Source organism: Alligator sinensis, unplaced genomic scaffold (genome assembly GCF_000455745.1).
Source record: "Alligator sinensis unplaced genomic scaffold, ASM45574v1 scaffold886_1, whole genome shotgun sequence".
Classification (NCBI taxonomy): Eukaryota; Metazoa; Chordata; order Crocodylia; family Alligatoridae; genus Alligator; species Alligator sinensis.
The window spans coordinates 1775672-1794714 of record NW_005842040.1 but is presented as its reverse complement, the minus strand read 5'-3'; the positions used below and the strand labels follow the sequence as shown (position 1 = coordinate 1794714).

The 19043-nt window shown below is 47.3% G+C and overlaps 1 protein-coding gene across 1 annotated transcript in view; it reads right to left on the bottom strand.

Moving 5' to 3' along the window:
• The window catches only part of PGAP3 (post-GPI attachment to proteins 3), a 22190-nt gene that overhangs the window by 2396 nt on the left and 751 nt on the right, over window positions 1-19043 (bottom strand). Inside the window, exons 2-7 of the mRNA XM_006022593.3 lie at window positions 17310-17407; window positions 15395-15547; window positions 4391-4453; window positions 3273-3334; window positions 2406-2542; window positions 265-469 (exon numbers count right to left, since the gene is read on the bottom strand). Coding sequence (XP_006022655.1) covers window positions 265-469; window positions 2406-2542; window positions 3273-3334; window positions 4391-4453; window positions 15395-15547; window positions 17310-17407 — 718 coding nt within the window. The remainder of the gene's footprint in view (window positions 1-264; window positions 470-2405; window positions 2543-3272; window positions 3335-4390; window positions 4454-15394; window positions 15548-17309; window positions 17408-19043) is intronic.

Below are 19043 nucleotides of genomic sequence, written 5' to 3'. Positions count from 1 at the left end.
GGGGGGGGGGGGGGGGGGGGTGTCCTTCCAAGACCACTTCCTAAGGGCTTGGTTTTCCATGTAAGTGGTGACCCAAGCCTGATCTGATGTGATCAGGGCACAGTTTGGCTACATAACAAGAGGGGTTGAGTTTCAGATCTCCTCACTGGAGCTTCTCCAGAGCTTACTCTTAAATAGGGCGCTGCCTGTTACATCACCACATGGTTTTTTCACCCAAATAACCTCCCAAGGTAAGAGAACAGTGTTTGCATGCACCAGGCTGACCTGTAGAAAAGGATGTTGACAGGAATGGTGCTGATGTGCCAGATGGCATGTGCATCAAAGATCCAGAACAGGGGAGGGAAATCCAGGAGCTCGAGCAGCGCCAGAACCTGGAGAAGCAGCACCACCACCATGCACTTCCAGACGTAAGGGAGGCGCTGCTGGTTCCTGACACACCAGGCCAGCCACCAGAAAAGGTTGAGGAGGCCTGGAAGACAAGAGGGTTAAAGTGCAGGGGATCTTGCTTGGTGGCATGAAGTAGGACTAGGCTTCTGGGATGGGTGGGTGTCTACTGATCAGAGGGAAGAAGGGGAGAAGACCCGTCAACCCCTGGACTTCAGTCTCACCATTACTTTGCTGCCTTAAGCCTCTCCAGGCAGTCAGGGGCTTGTGTCATTCTTGCCATGTAGGTCAGGGCTCTCAGAACTGGCCAATGCTTGCCCCAGTGGGCCCATGCTAACATGAAGACCTGATCTCGCCTATCCCTTTTCATAACCACTGAACTCCCTTTTGCCAGGCTAAGGATCAAAGGCCCAGACAAGGTTCAAATCTCTGCAGGCCCTGGAGATTATCTTGGTTTCTCCTCAACAGCATAGCTCACAACCCAGTACAAGCTTCCCTGAGAAGTGCCATAGCCATGCTACCAGATACTCCCGTTCCCTGTCCTTCCTAAAGCACAGTCACTACATCAGTCCTTCAGAGGTCCAGGACATCATTCCATAAAGATTCCCTCCCAATGTGCCTTTCCATTGCCATGTCCCTTTCCTTATCTCTTCCACTGCAATCTGGTCCAACTGGATTTAGGTTGGCCCAAGAAAGAAGACTCCAGGACTCCTCCTCTGTTCCAGAGGTGACCTTGGGGCTCCTTCCACTGCTTTCCCTTCTCAAATCTCCTCCCAAGGTAGCAAAGAAGAGGGGAAAAGGCAAGGTGAAAGTGATGTGGCCAAACTGCCCATGGACCCTGCCAATCTTCAGTCCCTCAAGGCCAATTACATCTCATTCTGGGATTATCTGCCTTTTCTTGAACCTTTGGTGATGCTGTTTCTTGAACTGTTGGTGGCGAGTTTCTTCAGGTATCTTTCTGAGGCCATATGGGCTACAAACTACATTTTGAGGGTTTTTTAAGGAAAACTGAGATTCCCCAAAACAGACAGAAGTCCTGGAGTCTGGGCATGGAGTAAACACCAGAGATCATGAGACTCACAGTAAAGGTGAGAGGGACAGCAAATGACTCAACCACTGCCAGTAAAGTCAGTGGCAGAGATAGGAACAGTACTTGGGTGTCCTGACTCCCAGCCCCGCTGCTGCAACTGCTGAGAGCTCAGCTGTGCTATTAAGTGTTTAGGCTGCTACTAATTGGCTGAACAGCAGTGGCATGGAGAAGCACCACGGGATGCAGAAGGTGCAGTTTTCTATTATCTCCGTGCAGGGGGCAGTTGGCATAGCACAGTGTCAGTGCTGGGCTGAGAGTCAGCCGTAACATGACACCCCTTCTGCTAGAGAGGACAGTGGTAAATGTATTCTATCCCTTCAATTTTGGCTCCTCTTTCTTCTAGCACAGGGGCTGGCACCCTTTTAGAGAGGTGAGCCAGCTACTTGGAACCTAGCTGCTGCTCTGGGCCACCACTTCCCTCCATAGCACATAAGCTACTTCCTGCCACCTCCACCCTGTGCCACTGCCTCTAGCATCTGTCCCCAGCAGCAGTGAGGAGGCAGAGATGCTAAGCAACACCTGCTGGGCAGGGGGAGGGCAGGAAGAGAGCAGAGTGGGGTGCTGTGGAAGTAATCAGTGACATGGTGTGGGTGGAAGAGATGAGGCATAAAATGAGTTGAGACTTGCGCCACTGATCCCCCTTGCCACTGAGGGCTGGATCCCATCACTCTACATGCCAATTTGGCCCACAGGCTATAGGTTACCAACCCCTCTCCCAGTCCATTATAGATCCTGGATCTTCCACAGACATGCGCATGGAGACCTAAAATAGACCCAAGTCCTGTTTGTAGGGCTAGCATCCAACTGCAGCCAGGTTTGAAGCCCAGGCACATTCACATTAACCCTGAGGTCCCTTGACAGAGAAATGAGACCTCCCCAGAAGGAAGAGGACTGTGGATACAGCCACTGTCTATTCTCTGCTGGGCCTTACCTATCACCACATTCACAGCCATGTTGTAGCCGTAGTCAAAGCGCACAAGCGTCAGGTATGCGACGTGACAGGCCAGGAACAGGATAAGGAAACCCCCAAAGGCATTTGCAAAAGCTGGACGCTTCAGCCCCAGAGTCCTACAGTGGAAACCGAGAAGATGCAGAGAAGCTCTTGAGCACCAGCAGGGTCACACAACCCCTGGTGATCCACTAACAACATGGTCCTGACTCCTGCAACCTTCTCTTGTACTTGTCACCCCAAAAGATGCAGGCAGGATCATACAGATGACAGTGAAATGCTCCCATACATCATACACCAGGGGACTGAGTCCCTGAGCTCAAAGGCCCTTCTGCCTCTTTGGGCATCTCCTACTTTGCTTTCCTGCCCTGGTTACACAAAGGTTTATCAGCACTGGGATCAATGCCAACGCTTGCTTCATAAGCTATACAGCAACTAGGGACTTTGGCCTGTGACTGCCACTACAGCAGCCAGAAGCTCCAAGCTTTGAGACCATGAGCAGCCATCGTTCAACAGAGCTTACACCTAATTGATACTCAGAGATGTGCTACTTCTGCTCCTGGAGCCACTGGGGCTAATCCTAGAGGCAACACATGGTAGTTCACTCCTAGTTTTGCTTTCACCTCCTGAATATTAACTGGCGTGGCTAATGAGGTTGAACAGAGTCCCTCCCTCTCCTGCAGCGCAAGAAGTTATATCTTGCTCCTTGGGTCAATAAAGCAGGAGACACAATCTCAAGGAAGACAGAAGAGTAACAAAGGTCACTAGGCTACATAAGCTTATCGTGGAAGGGCTCCAGACCAAACTGCACCTGTGAAGGACAAAGCACGCCCAACATCTGAGACTCACCTGACACAGCACAGGTAGATGGAGTGCAGGATGACAGCTGAAGCGCAGAAGTAGTCCATTTTCTGTGAGGGGGAGGAAGATGGGGGGGAACAAAAGGCCTGATTAGATAGTTGGGAGAAGGGAGGCAATGAAACTGAGGCAGAGACAGCACAGACCAAGGGCAAGGCAGGGAGACTGGTACACTCTAAGGGCTGAGTTGCAGAAAGAGAATATCAATTTCTTTAAGCCCAGGGGTTTGGGAGGCTAAGAAACAGTAGCCTGATTTCCAAGAGCTTTGTCTTAACCCTTACTCAGGATCCACTGGGAGTTCTGTCTCGATTCAAGAACCCCCTCCATTTGGCCCGCAATGACTATAAATGCGCCATGCAACTGAGAGTGCATTTACTGGCAATCGCAGCATGGATTTTCACTGCTATCAGGCCCCTGAGTGTCTAGATAAAAATTGGTAGTCTGGCTTCTTAATGCAGCAAAGCACATGATAAGCTGAAGACAACAGGACCATTCAGATGCTTGAACTTGAACACACACACTCCTGCCTTGGAGGAAGTGGGCCCTGGCTGACAGGACAGTCAGAGCAGGGAGAATGACCTGAGTGAATGCAGCATGGAGTCAATTTTTAGGGTCTCACACAGGCCCCAAACCCCCTGCCAAATTTGTGAGGTTGTATTATTTGTTCAGTAGCATTTAGTTGCTAGTCCTGGATCACAGCTGCACATGCCAGCTGTGCAAGAACAGAGCAAACAGTTCTGCCCCAAAGAGCTCACGGACTAAGTAGAAAGCAAGAACCAAACAGGTACATGGCAAGTGTGACCTGCTTTGCACTCACCATGTTCTAGGTTTCTCTCTTGTTCCTGTAAGAACATTACACAAGCAGGAGGCACTAATGCCCAGGTGGATTCTCAGCCTTGTTAGAAACACATTTTCCAGGTCAGACAGTATCCTTATACTCCCTTTTTCCAGTCCCTTGTTAGGTCAGCAGCACAGGATCTCTCAGAACATGATGAAGGCAAAGCAGATCTTTCCTTGGCTTATTGATTTCAAGAGAGGAGAAGGAGACCTCACTGCTAGACCCACTGCTGCCTGGACATGCAGTGATTTTACGGTGGGATCCCACTTACCTCAGTTACATCAGTGTCCTTTGTATGGAAGATTGTAGACCAGACCCAGGCATTTAGTGAAACCTAAGAGACAGACACAGACAATTAGATGTTCTGCATGAGACAGGTCTCTTGCTTGAAAGGGTTTACAGTCAGAGATAAACACAGGGAGATAGGAAACATTCAGCAGTGCACAGAAAGGGAAAACTTGGAAGAGGGCTTTTTAAGAACTCTTTCATTAGGAGGCTAATGCACCATTTGTCTGCAAATAATGCTTAAGAGTCAAGATCACCTTCTGTTCTCATTTATAGAGACATGCAGCTCCATTGACCCCAACCAGAGCTCATCCAAGGAAGAAGGGCATAACCCACCCCTCAGTCCTCTTCCTTTATCAGGAGGGATTACTCAAAACCCTGCAGCTGTATAGAGCTGAAAAGTTTCTCCTGGCCTTTAGCATTTGACAGGTCAAAACCCAACCCAGGTCAAAACCCCACCTAATAATTCCTGCACTGAACCCAGGATATGTAGCTGAGCCACAATTGTGCAAATGCTCCTAAACCCCTTATGTCCCAGAGCCTTGGACTTATTTCTGTGTCCACGTGCATTTGGGAATTATACTTTAAGTGTATTGGGGGGGGGGGGGATTTTAAAAATATTAACAATATAGAATACATGTGGAGTGTAGACCACTAGGGACATTTACTCCCATTCTATTCACCCAGCTGCTGATTATAGTCCCTGCTTCACCAGAGTGCTGTGAAGCTCAATCAGTTCTTGTAGAATGCCTGCTCTAGGCTCACAAAGCATTCTCAACCTTTTTTTGTACCAGGCCCCATTTGTAAACATCAGTGGCTACTCTGACCCAGTGCTCCTCACTCCTGATCTGCTGCCCCCACCCCTAAGCCCCCAGTGTGTGAGGCAGCAGAGTGTGTGTGTGTGTGGGGGGGGGGCGGCAAGTAGACCCTTGCAGGCTGGAACTCTGTCAGCTTGCAAGGGAGAAGCCACGTTTTCCCATATTTTTCTCCTTTAAAGGAGAATCCATTTATAAAGTTTGTTGATCCATTTTTTTTAATTTCAAGTTCGCGACCATGACCCTTTCATATATTCTTGTCACTTTTGGGTCACGACCCACAGGTTGAGAAATGCTGGCCTAGAGCAAACAGCACTGCACTAGAAGTAAACATGTTACTATTGGAGATCAGGGTTCCACCCCTCTGATACACAACTGATAGGTGTTTTCACCCATTTACTTCCTTCTTCAGCAGTACAGGTGATCTCAGACCTTGATGAAGGCAAAGCAGATCTCTCCTTAGCTGCAGTCCTTGTCAGATAGGGTCTTTAAACACAGGGATAGGAGATCATTACAAATCCCCTGCTTCTGGCTTCACAGGCCATCCTCTGCCCACCTAAATAATGATCTTGAGGGGACTCTTGGAAAAAAAAAAGTTTCAGCACAGCTCTCACGGAAGCTTCAGCAACAGCAGCTGTAACCAGCTTTTCTTATTTTATCTGAGTGTAAACTAGAAGGAGCTCAGCCTCTGATTAGGGGAAATAAGCCACAGAGGCAAAGCAAATGACACTAAACCAGTGGTTCTCAACTACCTGCAGCAGCCAGGTAAAACTGCCCTGTGCACTCCCCCTGCATTACGTCTCTCTACTCAGCCTCAAGCAGGTAGCAAAGCTGCCTCCTCCCTCGCTGCTCTTTCTCTGCATCTTTCCCCCACTATGCTCCTCTCAGAAATAAGCATGGGAACTGTCCTGTCCATTTCTGTTTCCAGGAGGAGTGTTGCGGGCTCTGTAGCAGAAAGAGCAGCACAGCATGAGGCAGCGCCTGCCTGCTTTAGGTGGATCAGACAGCTCTTATGCAGGAGGAGTGCACATGTGGCACAGCCATATGAGGCAGTTTCATCACAGTTTCACAGCCCTTCTGAGCAGCAGAACCTAGCTAAGCAGCACTTGGGTAAGCTGAGGCAACTACCAACACCAGTTCTCAGCCACAGGTGCCAACACATTCAAAGAAGGGTGGTGGTAGGGTGCCCTGACCCTGAAAAGATTGAGAACCACTGACCCCAAACTGATCAAATGCAGCCACTTCCAGAGCTGGGGGAAGAGTCCTGAAGTGCCTTCAATTACTGGATCAAGAACATGCTCCTAAGGACCACTGATAGCAGCTTTAAATTCTGGAGTAAAACTGATCATCAGGAAACAGACACAGCCTGAAACTGACCAAGCACGGAGAACACCAGAAAAGAATTCAAGCCTCCTAACAGATTAGGGCGCAGTTTGAACAGAACCTGTAATGGAAACAAAGAGTGTTCTCTGCAGATCTAAGCCAGGGTGAAGCAGTCAGGAGTTTCTGTATTTTTAATAATACAACTGAAGAGAACTGCTCAGCTTGTTTATCTCCCTGTTGCCAAGGGCACACAGCTACCAAGAGTTCAGAGTTCTCAGACACTTAGGGTTTAGACAGACTTATTATATCTTATCAAATAAGACAGTGTAATAGTTGCATTGTAGCAGCTTCCATCTACAAGCTTCAACAGCAGGACAAGTATAACAACAACAACAACAAAAAATCACTCTAAATCCTGTCACATTCAGAATCAATGTTTACTTATGATGATTTTGCTTCCTTGTATCACTAAAGAAGTATGAAGATGAAAACAGTTACATGCAAGAAACCAGTGGACAGCAACAAAATGATTAGAAGTCTGGGAAACATGACTTAATGAAGGACAGTTGGAAGAACTGAGATTTAGTTTGGGGAAGATGTGTGGGGTGGTGGGGGGATCTGAAAACAGTCTTCAAATATCTGAAGCATAATTGCAAAGAGGATGGTGACTGACTGTCCCCTGTGGCCACAGGGGACAGGACAAGGAGTAATGGTTTTAAAACTGCAGCAAGGGAAATTTAGGTTGAAGATCAGGAAGAACTCTCTCACTATAAATGAGTTCAACACTGGAACAGAGTACCCAGAAAGTAATGGGACCTCCACCCTTGGAAGTTGCAAAGTGCACTAGACACACACTCAGCTGGGATGGTTTACCCAGGAATGATCAATCTTGCCTTGAGCAGTGGGCTGGAACAGATGAGACTTGTGGGCCTTCCCAGCCTTATTTTTCTACAATTCCATGTAAGCTGATGTGCAAAGGCTTTTAAAACAGTTGAAAGTTACCTCTCTCTATATAGCTCCTGGTAGTGAGGTGGCACTGAGCTCCCAGATCACAAGGAAAAGAGCAGGATTCAAGACAGGTGTTAAGGATAACATAGCCAAGGAGTGAATCTGCCTCAGGATAACTGCACAGGAGTCCATACAGTCCAATTAAGCAAGGAATACAGCCTCACATATTTCTGAAGTGAGATAAGACTCTGATTTCAAAACTCCCTCTGCAGAGCAGTAGGAAGAGGGTGGCTACACTTCATCATGTCGTTAACAGAGGCAAACTAGCTGGGGGAGGATTGAACCACTGACTACTGCTATTAGCTAAGTGCCAATTATTAGTAGGAATCACACTCCTACTAAATGTCTCGTCAATCTCATTATCAAATGAGAGCACCATGAAAATTGGATTTGAAGATGTGTGCTGCAAGACCCGGCAGCAGGGAACAGGGATGTGCAGGTTTTCATGATCAGCTGTTTATTTAAAATCCCCTTGGGATAGAGGAGCCTTCCTAGTTCAATATCAACAGCACCTGCTATTATGGCTTCAGCACAGGGGAAATGCTTTGATGAAGTGCATGGTTAGGAGTTGCCAGATTGCGACAGGGCTTCTGTAGGTGGCCTTTTTTATATGCAAGCCTCCTATCCCAGTACTTAGTGCCTCTCTGCATGTCTTCCCACTCCCTGAGAGCCAGGTTATACCAAGTGGTCTGAATATGAATTAGTGTTAGAACAGGGGTGCTCAACCCCCAGCCCACAGGCTAGATCTGTCCCACAGGACTTCCCAGAGGTCCAAAAATTTGTCAGAGAGGAGAGCAGTGGCAGTGTTAATTGCTGCTCCCCTGCTGCCAAGTTTCCAGACCCATAAGGTGACCTGCAGGCTGGAGAACATGGCTCTACACACTAGACTGGATCCCACACTGCCCACCCCTGCATGTCCAATCTTGTCTGCAAAACAGTCCTGCTCCACTCATCTGGACCATAGGGCCAAAAGGTCGAGCAGCACTGTATTAAAACATGTATTAGAGAACTCAGTCTTCCTCTGCACAGAGACTGGGTGTACGAGGTCACCTGGTCAGGATTAACTTGATGAGGGACACCAACAGGAATTATAGACACGAACTGCCAGCCTGAATTAGAGGCAAGGTCCACTTTGCCCAGGACCCTCTCCCATGGCAACTGGCACCACATGCTTTGAATAAAAAGACAACAAAGAGCTGTAGATGTGGAATAATCTAGCCCTCCCTGCAAAGTCATCCTGATCTCTAGCAGTTCTGGGTGGACTTAAACATAAGGCAACCCCCATCCACAGTATCAAGAGACGTGATTTTTCTGCTTTAATCAGCACCAATGAGGTCCCACCAGGAGTACTGTGTCCAGTTTTGGGTCCCTCACTTGAAGGAGGATGTGGACAATTTGAAGAGAGTCCAACACGATGCGAAGACTTCAGCTTTTTCGACGATGGACGGATGTTCTTGGGAGGAGGAGTGATATCAAAAGCTGCGATCCAGCTGACAAGCACAGGGAACAGCATCTCTGGTCATCATAAGGGGGGCTTTAAACTAGGTTTCATGGGGGATGGTGATCAAAACCTTCCAACAACACAGCATGCAGTGCAGAGGGGAAAGGACTCGAAGGAACTCAACTCTGGGAAAGGTCCAGAGAGCTACAGGACTCGCAACAAGTGGCACAAAAGGTAGCAAGGAGGTCAAAATGCAAAATATATCCGATGCACGTATACAAATGTGAGCAGTAGGGGGAATAAACAAGATGAGTTGGAAGCTACAGTGTGAAAAGAACTATGATCTGATTGGCATCACTGAAACCTGGTGGGACAGTTAACAAGTTAAACAGTTAACAGTTAAACCTGGCGGGAAGAGATAACAAACAAGAGAGACAGAGAGCTTTTGTTGGGTTTGAATTAATTCAAGTCAGCAGGGCTCGATGAGCTTCATTCCAGGGTCCTGAAGAAACTGCCAGGGGAGGTCTTGGAGCTTTTGGCAACGATCTTCATGAAGTCGTGGAAGACAGGCTAAGTACCAGAGGACTGGAAAAGGAACAATGTAGTGCTTGTCTTTAAAAAAAGGCAAAAAAGAGGACCCAGGGAGCTACACACTGGTTGGCCTCACTTCACCTCAATACCTGCAGCATATTGTAAAGAAAGCCATTTACAAACATCTGGAGGAGGAAAAGCTGATCAACAAGCAGCCAGCAGAAATTTATGACAAACAAATTGTGTCAAACAAACCTAAACTCCTTCTTTGACAAAGTGACTACTTGGGTGGATGAAGGGAATGCTGTAGATACAGTGTATCTGGCCTTCAACAAGGCTTTTAACAAGGTGCAGCCCGACATTCTCATACAAATTGGAGAAGTGTGAGCTTGATAAACCTACTACAAAGTGGATAACTGGTTCAGTAGCTGGAAGCAAAGGGTAATTATTAACGGGTACATGTCAGAATGGCAGGAGGTTTTGAGTGGAGTCCCATGGGGGTCCATCCTCGGCCCAGTGCTGTTTGTGTTTATTAATAATTTGGATGCTGGCATAGAAAGCTTCTTGAGCAAGTTTGCAGACAACATGAAACTGGGAGGGACTGTGAACAAGCTGGAGGATGCAAGCACAATTCAGAAGGATTGCAACATTGGAAACTTGGGCTAGAGCTAACAGGATGAAGTTCAACGCAGACAAGTGCAAGGTGCTGCACCTTGGAAGGATGAATCAAATACACAAATACAAAATGGGGGACATCTGGCTGGACGATGGCTCTACGGAAAAGGATTTGGGAATCTTGGTAGACCAGAGACTCAATAGGAGCCTGCAGCATGATGCAGCCACACAAAAGGCAAATGCAGTTTTGGGCTGCATCAATAGAAGCATTAGGTGAAAGGCACAGGAGATAGTGCCTCTACTTGGCACTGGTCAGGCCTCATCTGGAGTAGTGTGTGCAGTTCTGGGCTCCACATTTTAAAAAGGACGTGGAGAAGCTAGAAAGGATCCAGAGGTGGGCAACAATGACGATCAAGGAATTGGAAAGCAAATCATACAAGGAGTGGCCGAAGGAGCTAGGCATGCTCAGAAAAAGCACTTAAGAGGGAACATGACAGCAGTCTTCAAATCCTTGAAGAACTGCCATAAAGAGAAGGGAAAACACCTTCTCTCTTAATACAGAAAGCAGGACTCACACCTACGGCCTGAAGTTGCAAAACAAATTTAGATTGGATATCTAGAAAAAACTTCTTCACTATGAGAATAGTGGGGTAGTGGATTAGATTGCCTAGGGAATTTGTGACTCTCCATTGCTAGAGGTGTTCAAGCAGGTTAGACAGCTACTGGTTGGGGATGAGCTAGGTGTAGCTATGCCTATTGGGCATTTCCCATGCTTCTCAGTTTTGCTGGTTGCTTTTTCTTCCCCCCGCCCCCCTCCTCCCACCTTTTTTTTTTTTCTGCTGTATGTGTCAGGGTGTTTTTAAGCCTCCCCAGAGGCATTGAATGTTGGCTACAGCTAAGGGTGGGGACTTCAACTGTGGTGTGCTAGGAGCAAAGCTGGAAGTTCCTGGCTAGAAGGTCTTGCCCCTCTGCTCAGGGTCAGACTGATCACCATATTTGGGGCCAGAAAGAAATTTTACCCTATGGTCAGATTGGTATGGACTGTGGGGGGGGGTTTGCCTTCCTCTGTAGCAGGGTGTGTGTGTGGCCCTCTACCTGAGACCTCTTGACCTTATATTAACAACATTTTATAGGAGGAGGACATTGGCTGCTGTGGTTCCCTGCTTTGTCTGTGGCACGTTGGGGTGTTAGGTCTATGTTACGCCAAAACTGACAGTAGTTTTATACAGAGTTTAGATTGTGGTGGTATGGGATGGTTTGGACAGGAATGATCCTGCCTCAGGCAGGGGGTTGGACCACATGACCTCTGGAGGTCCCTTCCAGTCCTAGTTCTCCGATTCTGTAACACAGAGCAACAATAATGATCAGGGGCCTGGGAGACAAGACCTGAGAGAAGGCTGAAAGAACTATGGTTATTTAGTCTCAAGAAGAGCAAGTGGCATTGGGATTTGATAAGTCTTCAGATACCTGCAGGGTGATTATAGAGAGGTTGCAGATGGGCTTTTCTCTGTGGTCATAGAGGACAGGACTAAGAGCAATGGCCTCAAGCTGCAGAAGAGGAAGCTTCCTCTTCTGCAGGAAGGTCAAGTATGAGGTTATTCAAGTACTGAAACAATCTACCTAGAGAAGTTGTGGATTTTCCATCCCTGGAAGTTTTCAAGAGCAGATTAGACAGACACTTGGCTGGAATGGTTTAGTCAGGGAAGATCCTGCCTTGAGCAGGGGGCTGGACAAGATGATTTTGTGAGATCACTTCCAGCCCTGCTTTCCTATGATCAGTACACAGATGTGTACTTGTGTAGAAGAAGCCAAGAGAAAATGCTTTCCTATGGACTAGTGCTTTCGCTGCTGGACGGAGAATGCTACCTCAGAACACCAGCTTGCTCTACATAGATACTGGACAACCCTGCACCTAGCGCCAGTCCCTATGGACCAGTCCTAGAGAGTTAAAAGCACTTGGCAGCCCAAAGGACTAGATCCCTAAAGCATGAATCTAATAATGCCCCAAAGACAAACCATAACTCATGCTTCAGAGCTTAATGACTAATCTTAAGGGTCAGAAAGGGACTCTCTCCAGCATGTACAAGAATCTGAGATAAGCCAAAAAGAGGAGAATTTCCACCTTCTTTTGACATACAGGCATCGGCTGAAGGCAGAACAAGAAACACTGCAATAAACACTGAACTCAGAGCTGGACCCTCACAGAAGCATAAGATGGGCCTCTACTGCTCAGGACGTAGCATCCTTAGCGTAAGCTTTCTAGAGAAAGTCAAAGAGGATGTCAGGAAGGAGGCATGCAAGAAGGCAAAAGGGGTTAAAGGAAGGGGATGAAGCACCTACAGTGCCAGCTGGCAAATGGATGCAGAATAAAAGGGAAGAAAAAAAAGCCGCTTTCTGCCAGGCTAAGAGTAATAAATTGCATTTTAGGGAAGGAGGAAAGGCAAGCCAACAGCTAAACTGATGCCACCAGGAAGCAAAACAATGTAATAAGCCAAAAATTGCTACTGTTGAGTAGCACAGTGTTGAAATCCAGAGGAGCAAAGTGCTCTCATGTTGCAGCAGATAAAAAGCAAGGGAGATCCTGCTGACAGTAACACCAGGGCAGGTGAGAAAGACTATTCATTTCGCTGATGCTCACCCCAGCACAGAATCCAGAAGAATTTGGCAGGGCCAGATTAAAATCAGAGCGGCTTTCAAACTGAAACCAGAATGCCACCCATGCCTCTCATTGTCCCTGGGGGAGAAGCTGGGATGCTATTCTAGTCTCCCACTAAGCAACATGGTAATCCGGCCCCACACAGTTAAGCCCCTTCTGCATTTCTAGGATGCTGCAATCCAAGAAACTCAATAATGTGGAGTGAGGCAAGTTAATCCACTGCATCAAAATAGCATGGCACAACTCAGACAGAGGGGCTGTTCTCTCACGCACACAGCCAGCTATTCATTGCTAACTCTGGAGTAGTGTCATTCACCCTGTCCATACTGGGCATTGGGGGGAAACAATAAACAAAGGGAATTCATGATCTTTTCTGAGTAAAGTGGAAGGTCATGTTTCCATGTGTACTCAAGGAAAATCCAATTAGCTCACTGCCCATCCACCTGTTGGGGCAACCACTGACCCAAACTTATTTCTCTTAATCCAGAATCACCCCGTAAAAGCAGCTGCATTTTGGGTGAAAGACAAAGAGATGAGGCTTGCTGCCATCTTACAGGACCTCATCAGCAAGTCCATAATATAGATGCAAGTTTTCTTACAACAATAGACTAAATCAGGGTGATGAATCTCTGGAACAATCCACCAAGGCAGGCGCAGATTCTCCACCTCTTGCAGTCTTGATATCAGAGCTAGATGCTTTTCTGAAGAGGTGCTCTAGTCAAACAAACAAAATTAGCAGGTTCAATCCAGGGCAACTGGAAAAGTCACAGGATCATAAGAAAGTAAAGCTGGAAGGAACCTCCTGAGGTTACCTAGTCCAGCCTCCAGCTCAAGGCAGGATCATCCCTGACTAAGGAATCTCAGCTAAGTGTCTGTCCAACCTGCTCTTGAGCATTTCCAGAGATGGTGAATCCACTACTTCTCTGCGTAGCTGTTTCAAATGCCTGACCACCCTCGTAGTCAAACCTACATTTCAAATGCCTGACCACCCTTGTAATCTCCAATCTAAATTTCCTCTGCTACAGCTTGAAGCCATTGCTACTGGTCCTAATCCCTTACAGACATGGAGCAGAAAAAAAGAAACCCCAATCTCCCTCCCCTCTGTAATCGCCCTTAAGGTATTTGAAGACGTATCAAATCCCTCCCCCCAACCAGTCTTCTCACAGCCCTAGGCCTTTCATCCTTTCCTCCAAAGTCTTGCTTCCCAGGCTTCTAAATCATTACTGTTGCTCTCTGCTGGACTTTCCAATCTGTCTTAATCTTTCTTGAAGCATGGGACCCAAAACTGGACACAGTACTCCAGGTGAGGCCTCACCAATGACAGTCCTAGGGTTCATGTTAGATAGGAGGTCAGACTGGATGATTCAAGAGATCCTTCTAGACTCAAGAAAAAAAAAATCTGAGTCCTTGAAGCAATTTGCAGTGCTGGCTGGCAAAGAGTCAGAACAACACCCTCCACACACCCCTTGTATGACAATGATGAATTTATGAGGGCTATACACCCCTCCTCACAAACAGATCTGGTTTTCTCTGATCTTAACTGACTGTTAGGGAGTGGGACTGTGAAGGGTCCTTTCTGCAAGGTTCTTCATGATCTGGCTGCTTGACTGTAACTGTTACACAGTTGAGCCTCTTCACAGCAGTCACTTTATTCTGAGCTACAAGCCCCATTAGAACTGAGCACACATTGGAATCACTGGAACGAGCCAAGATTCTTTCCCTGTCCCCCATACACTGGGTACCTCTAGATCCAAGTTCTAGAAGCAGGGCCACCACCTAGATCCCTGATGCCATATTCTGACCCTCTCACTGGGCATGGTTTATTTGCCCCATCCTCACTGGGTGGGATTTGTTATGCTGGATAATACTACCAGAGGCTCAAATCTGGTTCCTGACCCTGCAGAAGCTCCCCTGGCAGGTAAACGGTTGAACAACAGACAGAGGCCTTTGCCTATACTCTTGGTCAATTTATTTAGCAAAATGCTGAGAACAGCAAAGATCTCAGACCAGGCTAGATCATAAGTCTGAGTACCTGTGAGCTATAGAAGATTCTCAGCTCAATCTGCAGACAGCTCCACCCCCAAGTATGGTCCTAATCCTGACCCCACCCAAGCAAAGAGCCTTTTGAATTCAATGGGGCCTTGCACAGCTGAGGGAGATTTGTTCAGGCATAATCAACAGTCTGATTCAACCCAGCATCTGAAAACTCTTATCATTTAACAGGAATCTGCCACCTAAAACACAGAACCTCTAAACAGGAACCCCTCCCACTTCAAGTTATATAAGTGTCTTCTATTCAGAGAAGAATTTTTCTTTGGATAAATACCTGCCTAAAATCCGTTTTTTTATTTTTAGCCACTTGAAACACCCCGATTTCCAGATGGCCCTTTGTGCTGTTAAATGGCTGTTATGTTCCACTCCAGAAGTGGCTGCATTTTAGAGCTACTTTTTGGAAAGCATGTTTCATTCCAAAGCCATGTCTAAATGCCAGCTATTATAAACAGCAGTGCTATTTAAAAATCCAACAACTGGAAGATACATAATAGGGGCGTGAAACAGAAGAGAGGGGGAACAGGTCATTGAAACATTTGAGCTACTTACCCAGGCAAAGGCAATGCATGTGTGATACATGGGAGATGAAGGCGGGACAGATGCTTTGTATTTATTCAACATCACAAGGTTGGCAAGTCCATTAAGTAAAGAAGCGAAGGCAGAAGCAGGTTCCTGGAAGAACAGGAAGCGGGAGAAGGGCCACTAAAGAGAGATCAAGGGGAAAAAGGGAGGAGAGGAGCAATCAGTGACACAAATTCAAAGGTCCTGTTTTCTTCAAGCAATTACGGCAGGCAAGAGTTGGTGTCTGAAAGGTAGGAGACAGTTTGAGTAGCAGTAGTTCCAGGCAAACCATTCTGTCCTAAGAACCCTGCCACAGCTAGAATTTAAAGCCTGCCTCCTCTATCATGGCAGTTCCCTCTACCTATTTATAGCAAACTCTGACCCTACCCAGACCCTACTGTGATCTGTGAGAGCAAAGGTCACCCGAGTCGAGGGGCCCATGGAACTATCATGCTTACGGTATGTGCCACTTTCTGTAGCCAGTGGTACACACAGAAGCAATGTGGTTAGTATCACATCCAGCCACTTTCAGCTCCAAACCTGAACAGCCACATGCCCATTTACAACTGCATCGCTGGTGACAAGTTCAGTTGAGAGCAAGGCTTTAACTCATGCTCCTAGAGCTGTAGTTAGATGCCTCACCTGCCCTGCATGCATCTGTGCAGTGGTGCAAATTAACTTGTACATTCAGACACATACAGGCAATGCAATGTGGCATCTCTGGGCATCAGGACCCTATGCTGCCAGCTGCTGTACGCAAGTATAGGAAGACAGCAAAGGCTTAGTAAGGGTTTACAATACAAGTAGACAAGGCAAAGGATGAGATAGGAGAGCATCACTTGTACAGTCCTTGCAGAGCACCATCACCAGTGTTATGTCAGGGATTTAATCACAAGACCATTCTTCATTACTCCTGCAATACTAAAAGAGTCTCCATGGAAACAGAAGCAGCGCTCAAATCAAAACCAAATGAAGTCAGATGTGCTGAAGACTTTTCTGCTAACCAGATTAACAGGGGCATTTGGCATAGGTACATGGTTTGGGCAGTTTTAAGGGATTTTCTTTAGAGTTCTTTGTAGCCAGCATGAAGTGGATGGGCTCCTCTGGGTTCACTACCAAGCATCATTCAGGGATTTCCAAGAGAGTTCCAGTCTCAAGGACGCCTTGGAAAGAAACACCTTGAGATTATTAGCAAAACCAAAAGCACCTGTCTGTAAATCAGAGGCTGAAAGAAGTTGGTGCTGTTTAGTAGCTTAGTTCAAAGGGTCCATGCTGGACACTTACTGGGAGTCTTCAATACATGCAGGAACACTGGGCATTTGTACACATTTGCACACGGCGCTGCAGCACATACAGTTGTATAAGCAGCGAAACGTGCATCAGCGCTGAGAAAATGGCGGTGGTGCATTTTTTAACTAAAACACATCAGAAGTGTTTTATTTCAAAAGTGCATCGCTGCCATTTTCTGCGCGCTAACGCGCATTTCACCACCTATACAACTGCATGCGGCACAGCACAGCGCACGTCAGCTCGCATGCGGAACAGACTCAGTAATCAAGTCTGCTCCAACCTGCCGCACCTCCAGTGCATCACAGGACAAAAAGGTGTGTGTGTAAATGCCTGCTATGCCCTCATTTTTCTCTTGTTGTTGATGGAACCAAGCCCAATATTATATGCCTGAAAGCAGACATCTTCATGGCCCCAACAGGGAAGTGAGCTCAGGGCCAAGCAACCCTGCAATCCAAGAAATTGAGGGCCCACCTTTTTGCCACAAGATTGGCCCTGGCTCCAAGAGCCGGTTATTTATAAAATAGGACAAAGACAAGCAGCCTCCTCAGAGCTGCTGCACAGTTCTCAGGAATAAGGTGAAAGGGAAATTTTTCTGTGGCGAAGTCCTGCTCACCTTGCCATGGAACTGAGGCACTTTATAACCTCCCTGGACATAGCGTCCAACTGTAAGCCACATGCATTCATATTTACAGTCATCTCGGCAGGTCCAGCCTGAAAGAGAGACATACAAAGAAGATGGAGACAATGATTAGAGGCTGACTGATGCAACACAGAGCTTATTCTGGCAGGAAGATAGCCTCTTAGACTGGGAACTATCTGTGAGAAAGAAAAAGGATTTAAGCAACAGAGCTCCAGTCCCACAGCTCTACTCCATCAGTTGCTCTTTCAAAAATCAAAGCTGACAGCTCTTCGGATTTAACTTCTCCAGGAACACAGAGTCCCATTTTAAGCCTCCTGCTTTTCAGATGCTTCAAGAAAATTAACTGGCTTAAATGCATCTGGTGCCCAAAAGCTTGGCTAGCATCTCTCCCCGCTGTATGGCGGGTCCCATGAAAAGGATTACCAACAAATCTTGCTCCTCTTAAATGCTTAAGGCATTGGCACTAGGTGGTGTCTTCTGACCACAGTTCTAATTAGCTTGGGGCAATTTATAGTCACAAACAAACAAGAAACCCAAGTGCATGATCTCATCCCCAGCTTCTCAGCAGGGTAAATTTGCTTCTGCAAAGCTGTTTGTTGACACAGCAAAGAATTGGCTTCCAGTACCTGAGCCAGCTTGTTTACAACCGATCAGGTGTCTCTGTATTATGCTGCACCCTGCAGCAGAGGCTTAACCTCAAAGGCAGTCTCCCAGATTGCAAGACCCTTTGCTTGGTTCGCAGAGAGGTCATACTACAGATAGTGGAAGGTAGGGTAGAGGGGCACCTTACAGACTAACTGAAGCAGAGATTCATAAGCTTTCCTGAGCAAGAGCTCACTTCATCAAATGTTATGAGCTCATGCTTCTCTGATGCAGTTGGTCTATAAGGCAATCTCTGCCCTGTCTTCTGGCTAACTTCAGGCTAGCACAGCTAACTACATCTCTCTGCCACATGGGAGTAGTACTGCATGGCTGCTCACCACCATCCCAGTCCTAACAGGGAGGGAGCAGCTCTGTGTGGAAGGACTTGTCTTTCTGACTTACTTTATCCTTGGTACACCTGGTAAGGCTGCCAACAAGCCAGGAAAAGAGTCTGCTGGTTTGCTTCTACTAAGAGCCACCAACCTTCCAGCCAACACCCTTACAGCATGGCAATAACCTAACTTCCGCTACCAATATGGGAGGAATTTCAATGGGCCACCAGTTCCAGATTCTTCTCCACGCCCCAACAGTGGATCCAGTCTGCATAAAAGTGTGGCACCAGTTTTCACCAGCTCCCTGTCCTCTCTCGCCCAGTGTGTCTACCACAGCGCACAGGGGCATGGGCAGCCTCTGTGTGTGGCACATGTCAGAGCAGGGAGAAAACTGGCAGAACACCGTCAGATAGGGTAGGAAGCAGGGCAGCAGATGGGACAGATTTGCTGGGCTCAGGGAATGCGGGCCTAAGCCCACCACAAACAACTATAAGCTCCCCTCAAAAAGGGAGGCCACTGGGAATGCAACAACAGATTTCTGGGGATGAATAAAAAAGAAACCAGGAACAGGGTCAGAACAAGGGATCCAGAAGGGGACACTCAGCAGAGCACATTGGCCAGCACCCACTGCCCCCTGAACGAGTCGAGGGAGCCTGTGGATCTTGAAGCAGCTTGGACAGGCCTATTTGTTCCATTTGGTGACATGGGCCTAGGCTCATTACGAACAACAGGG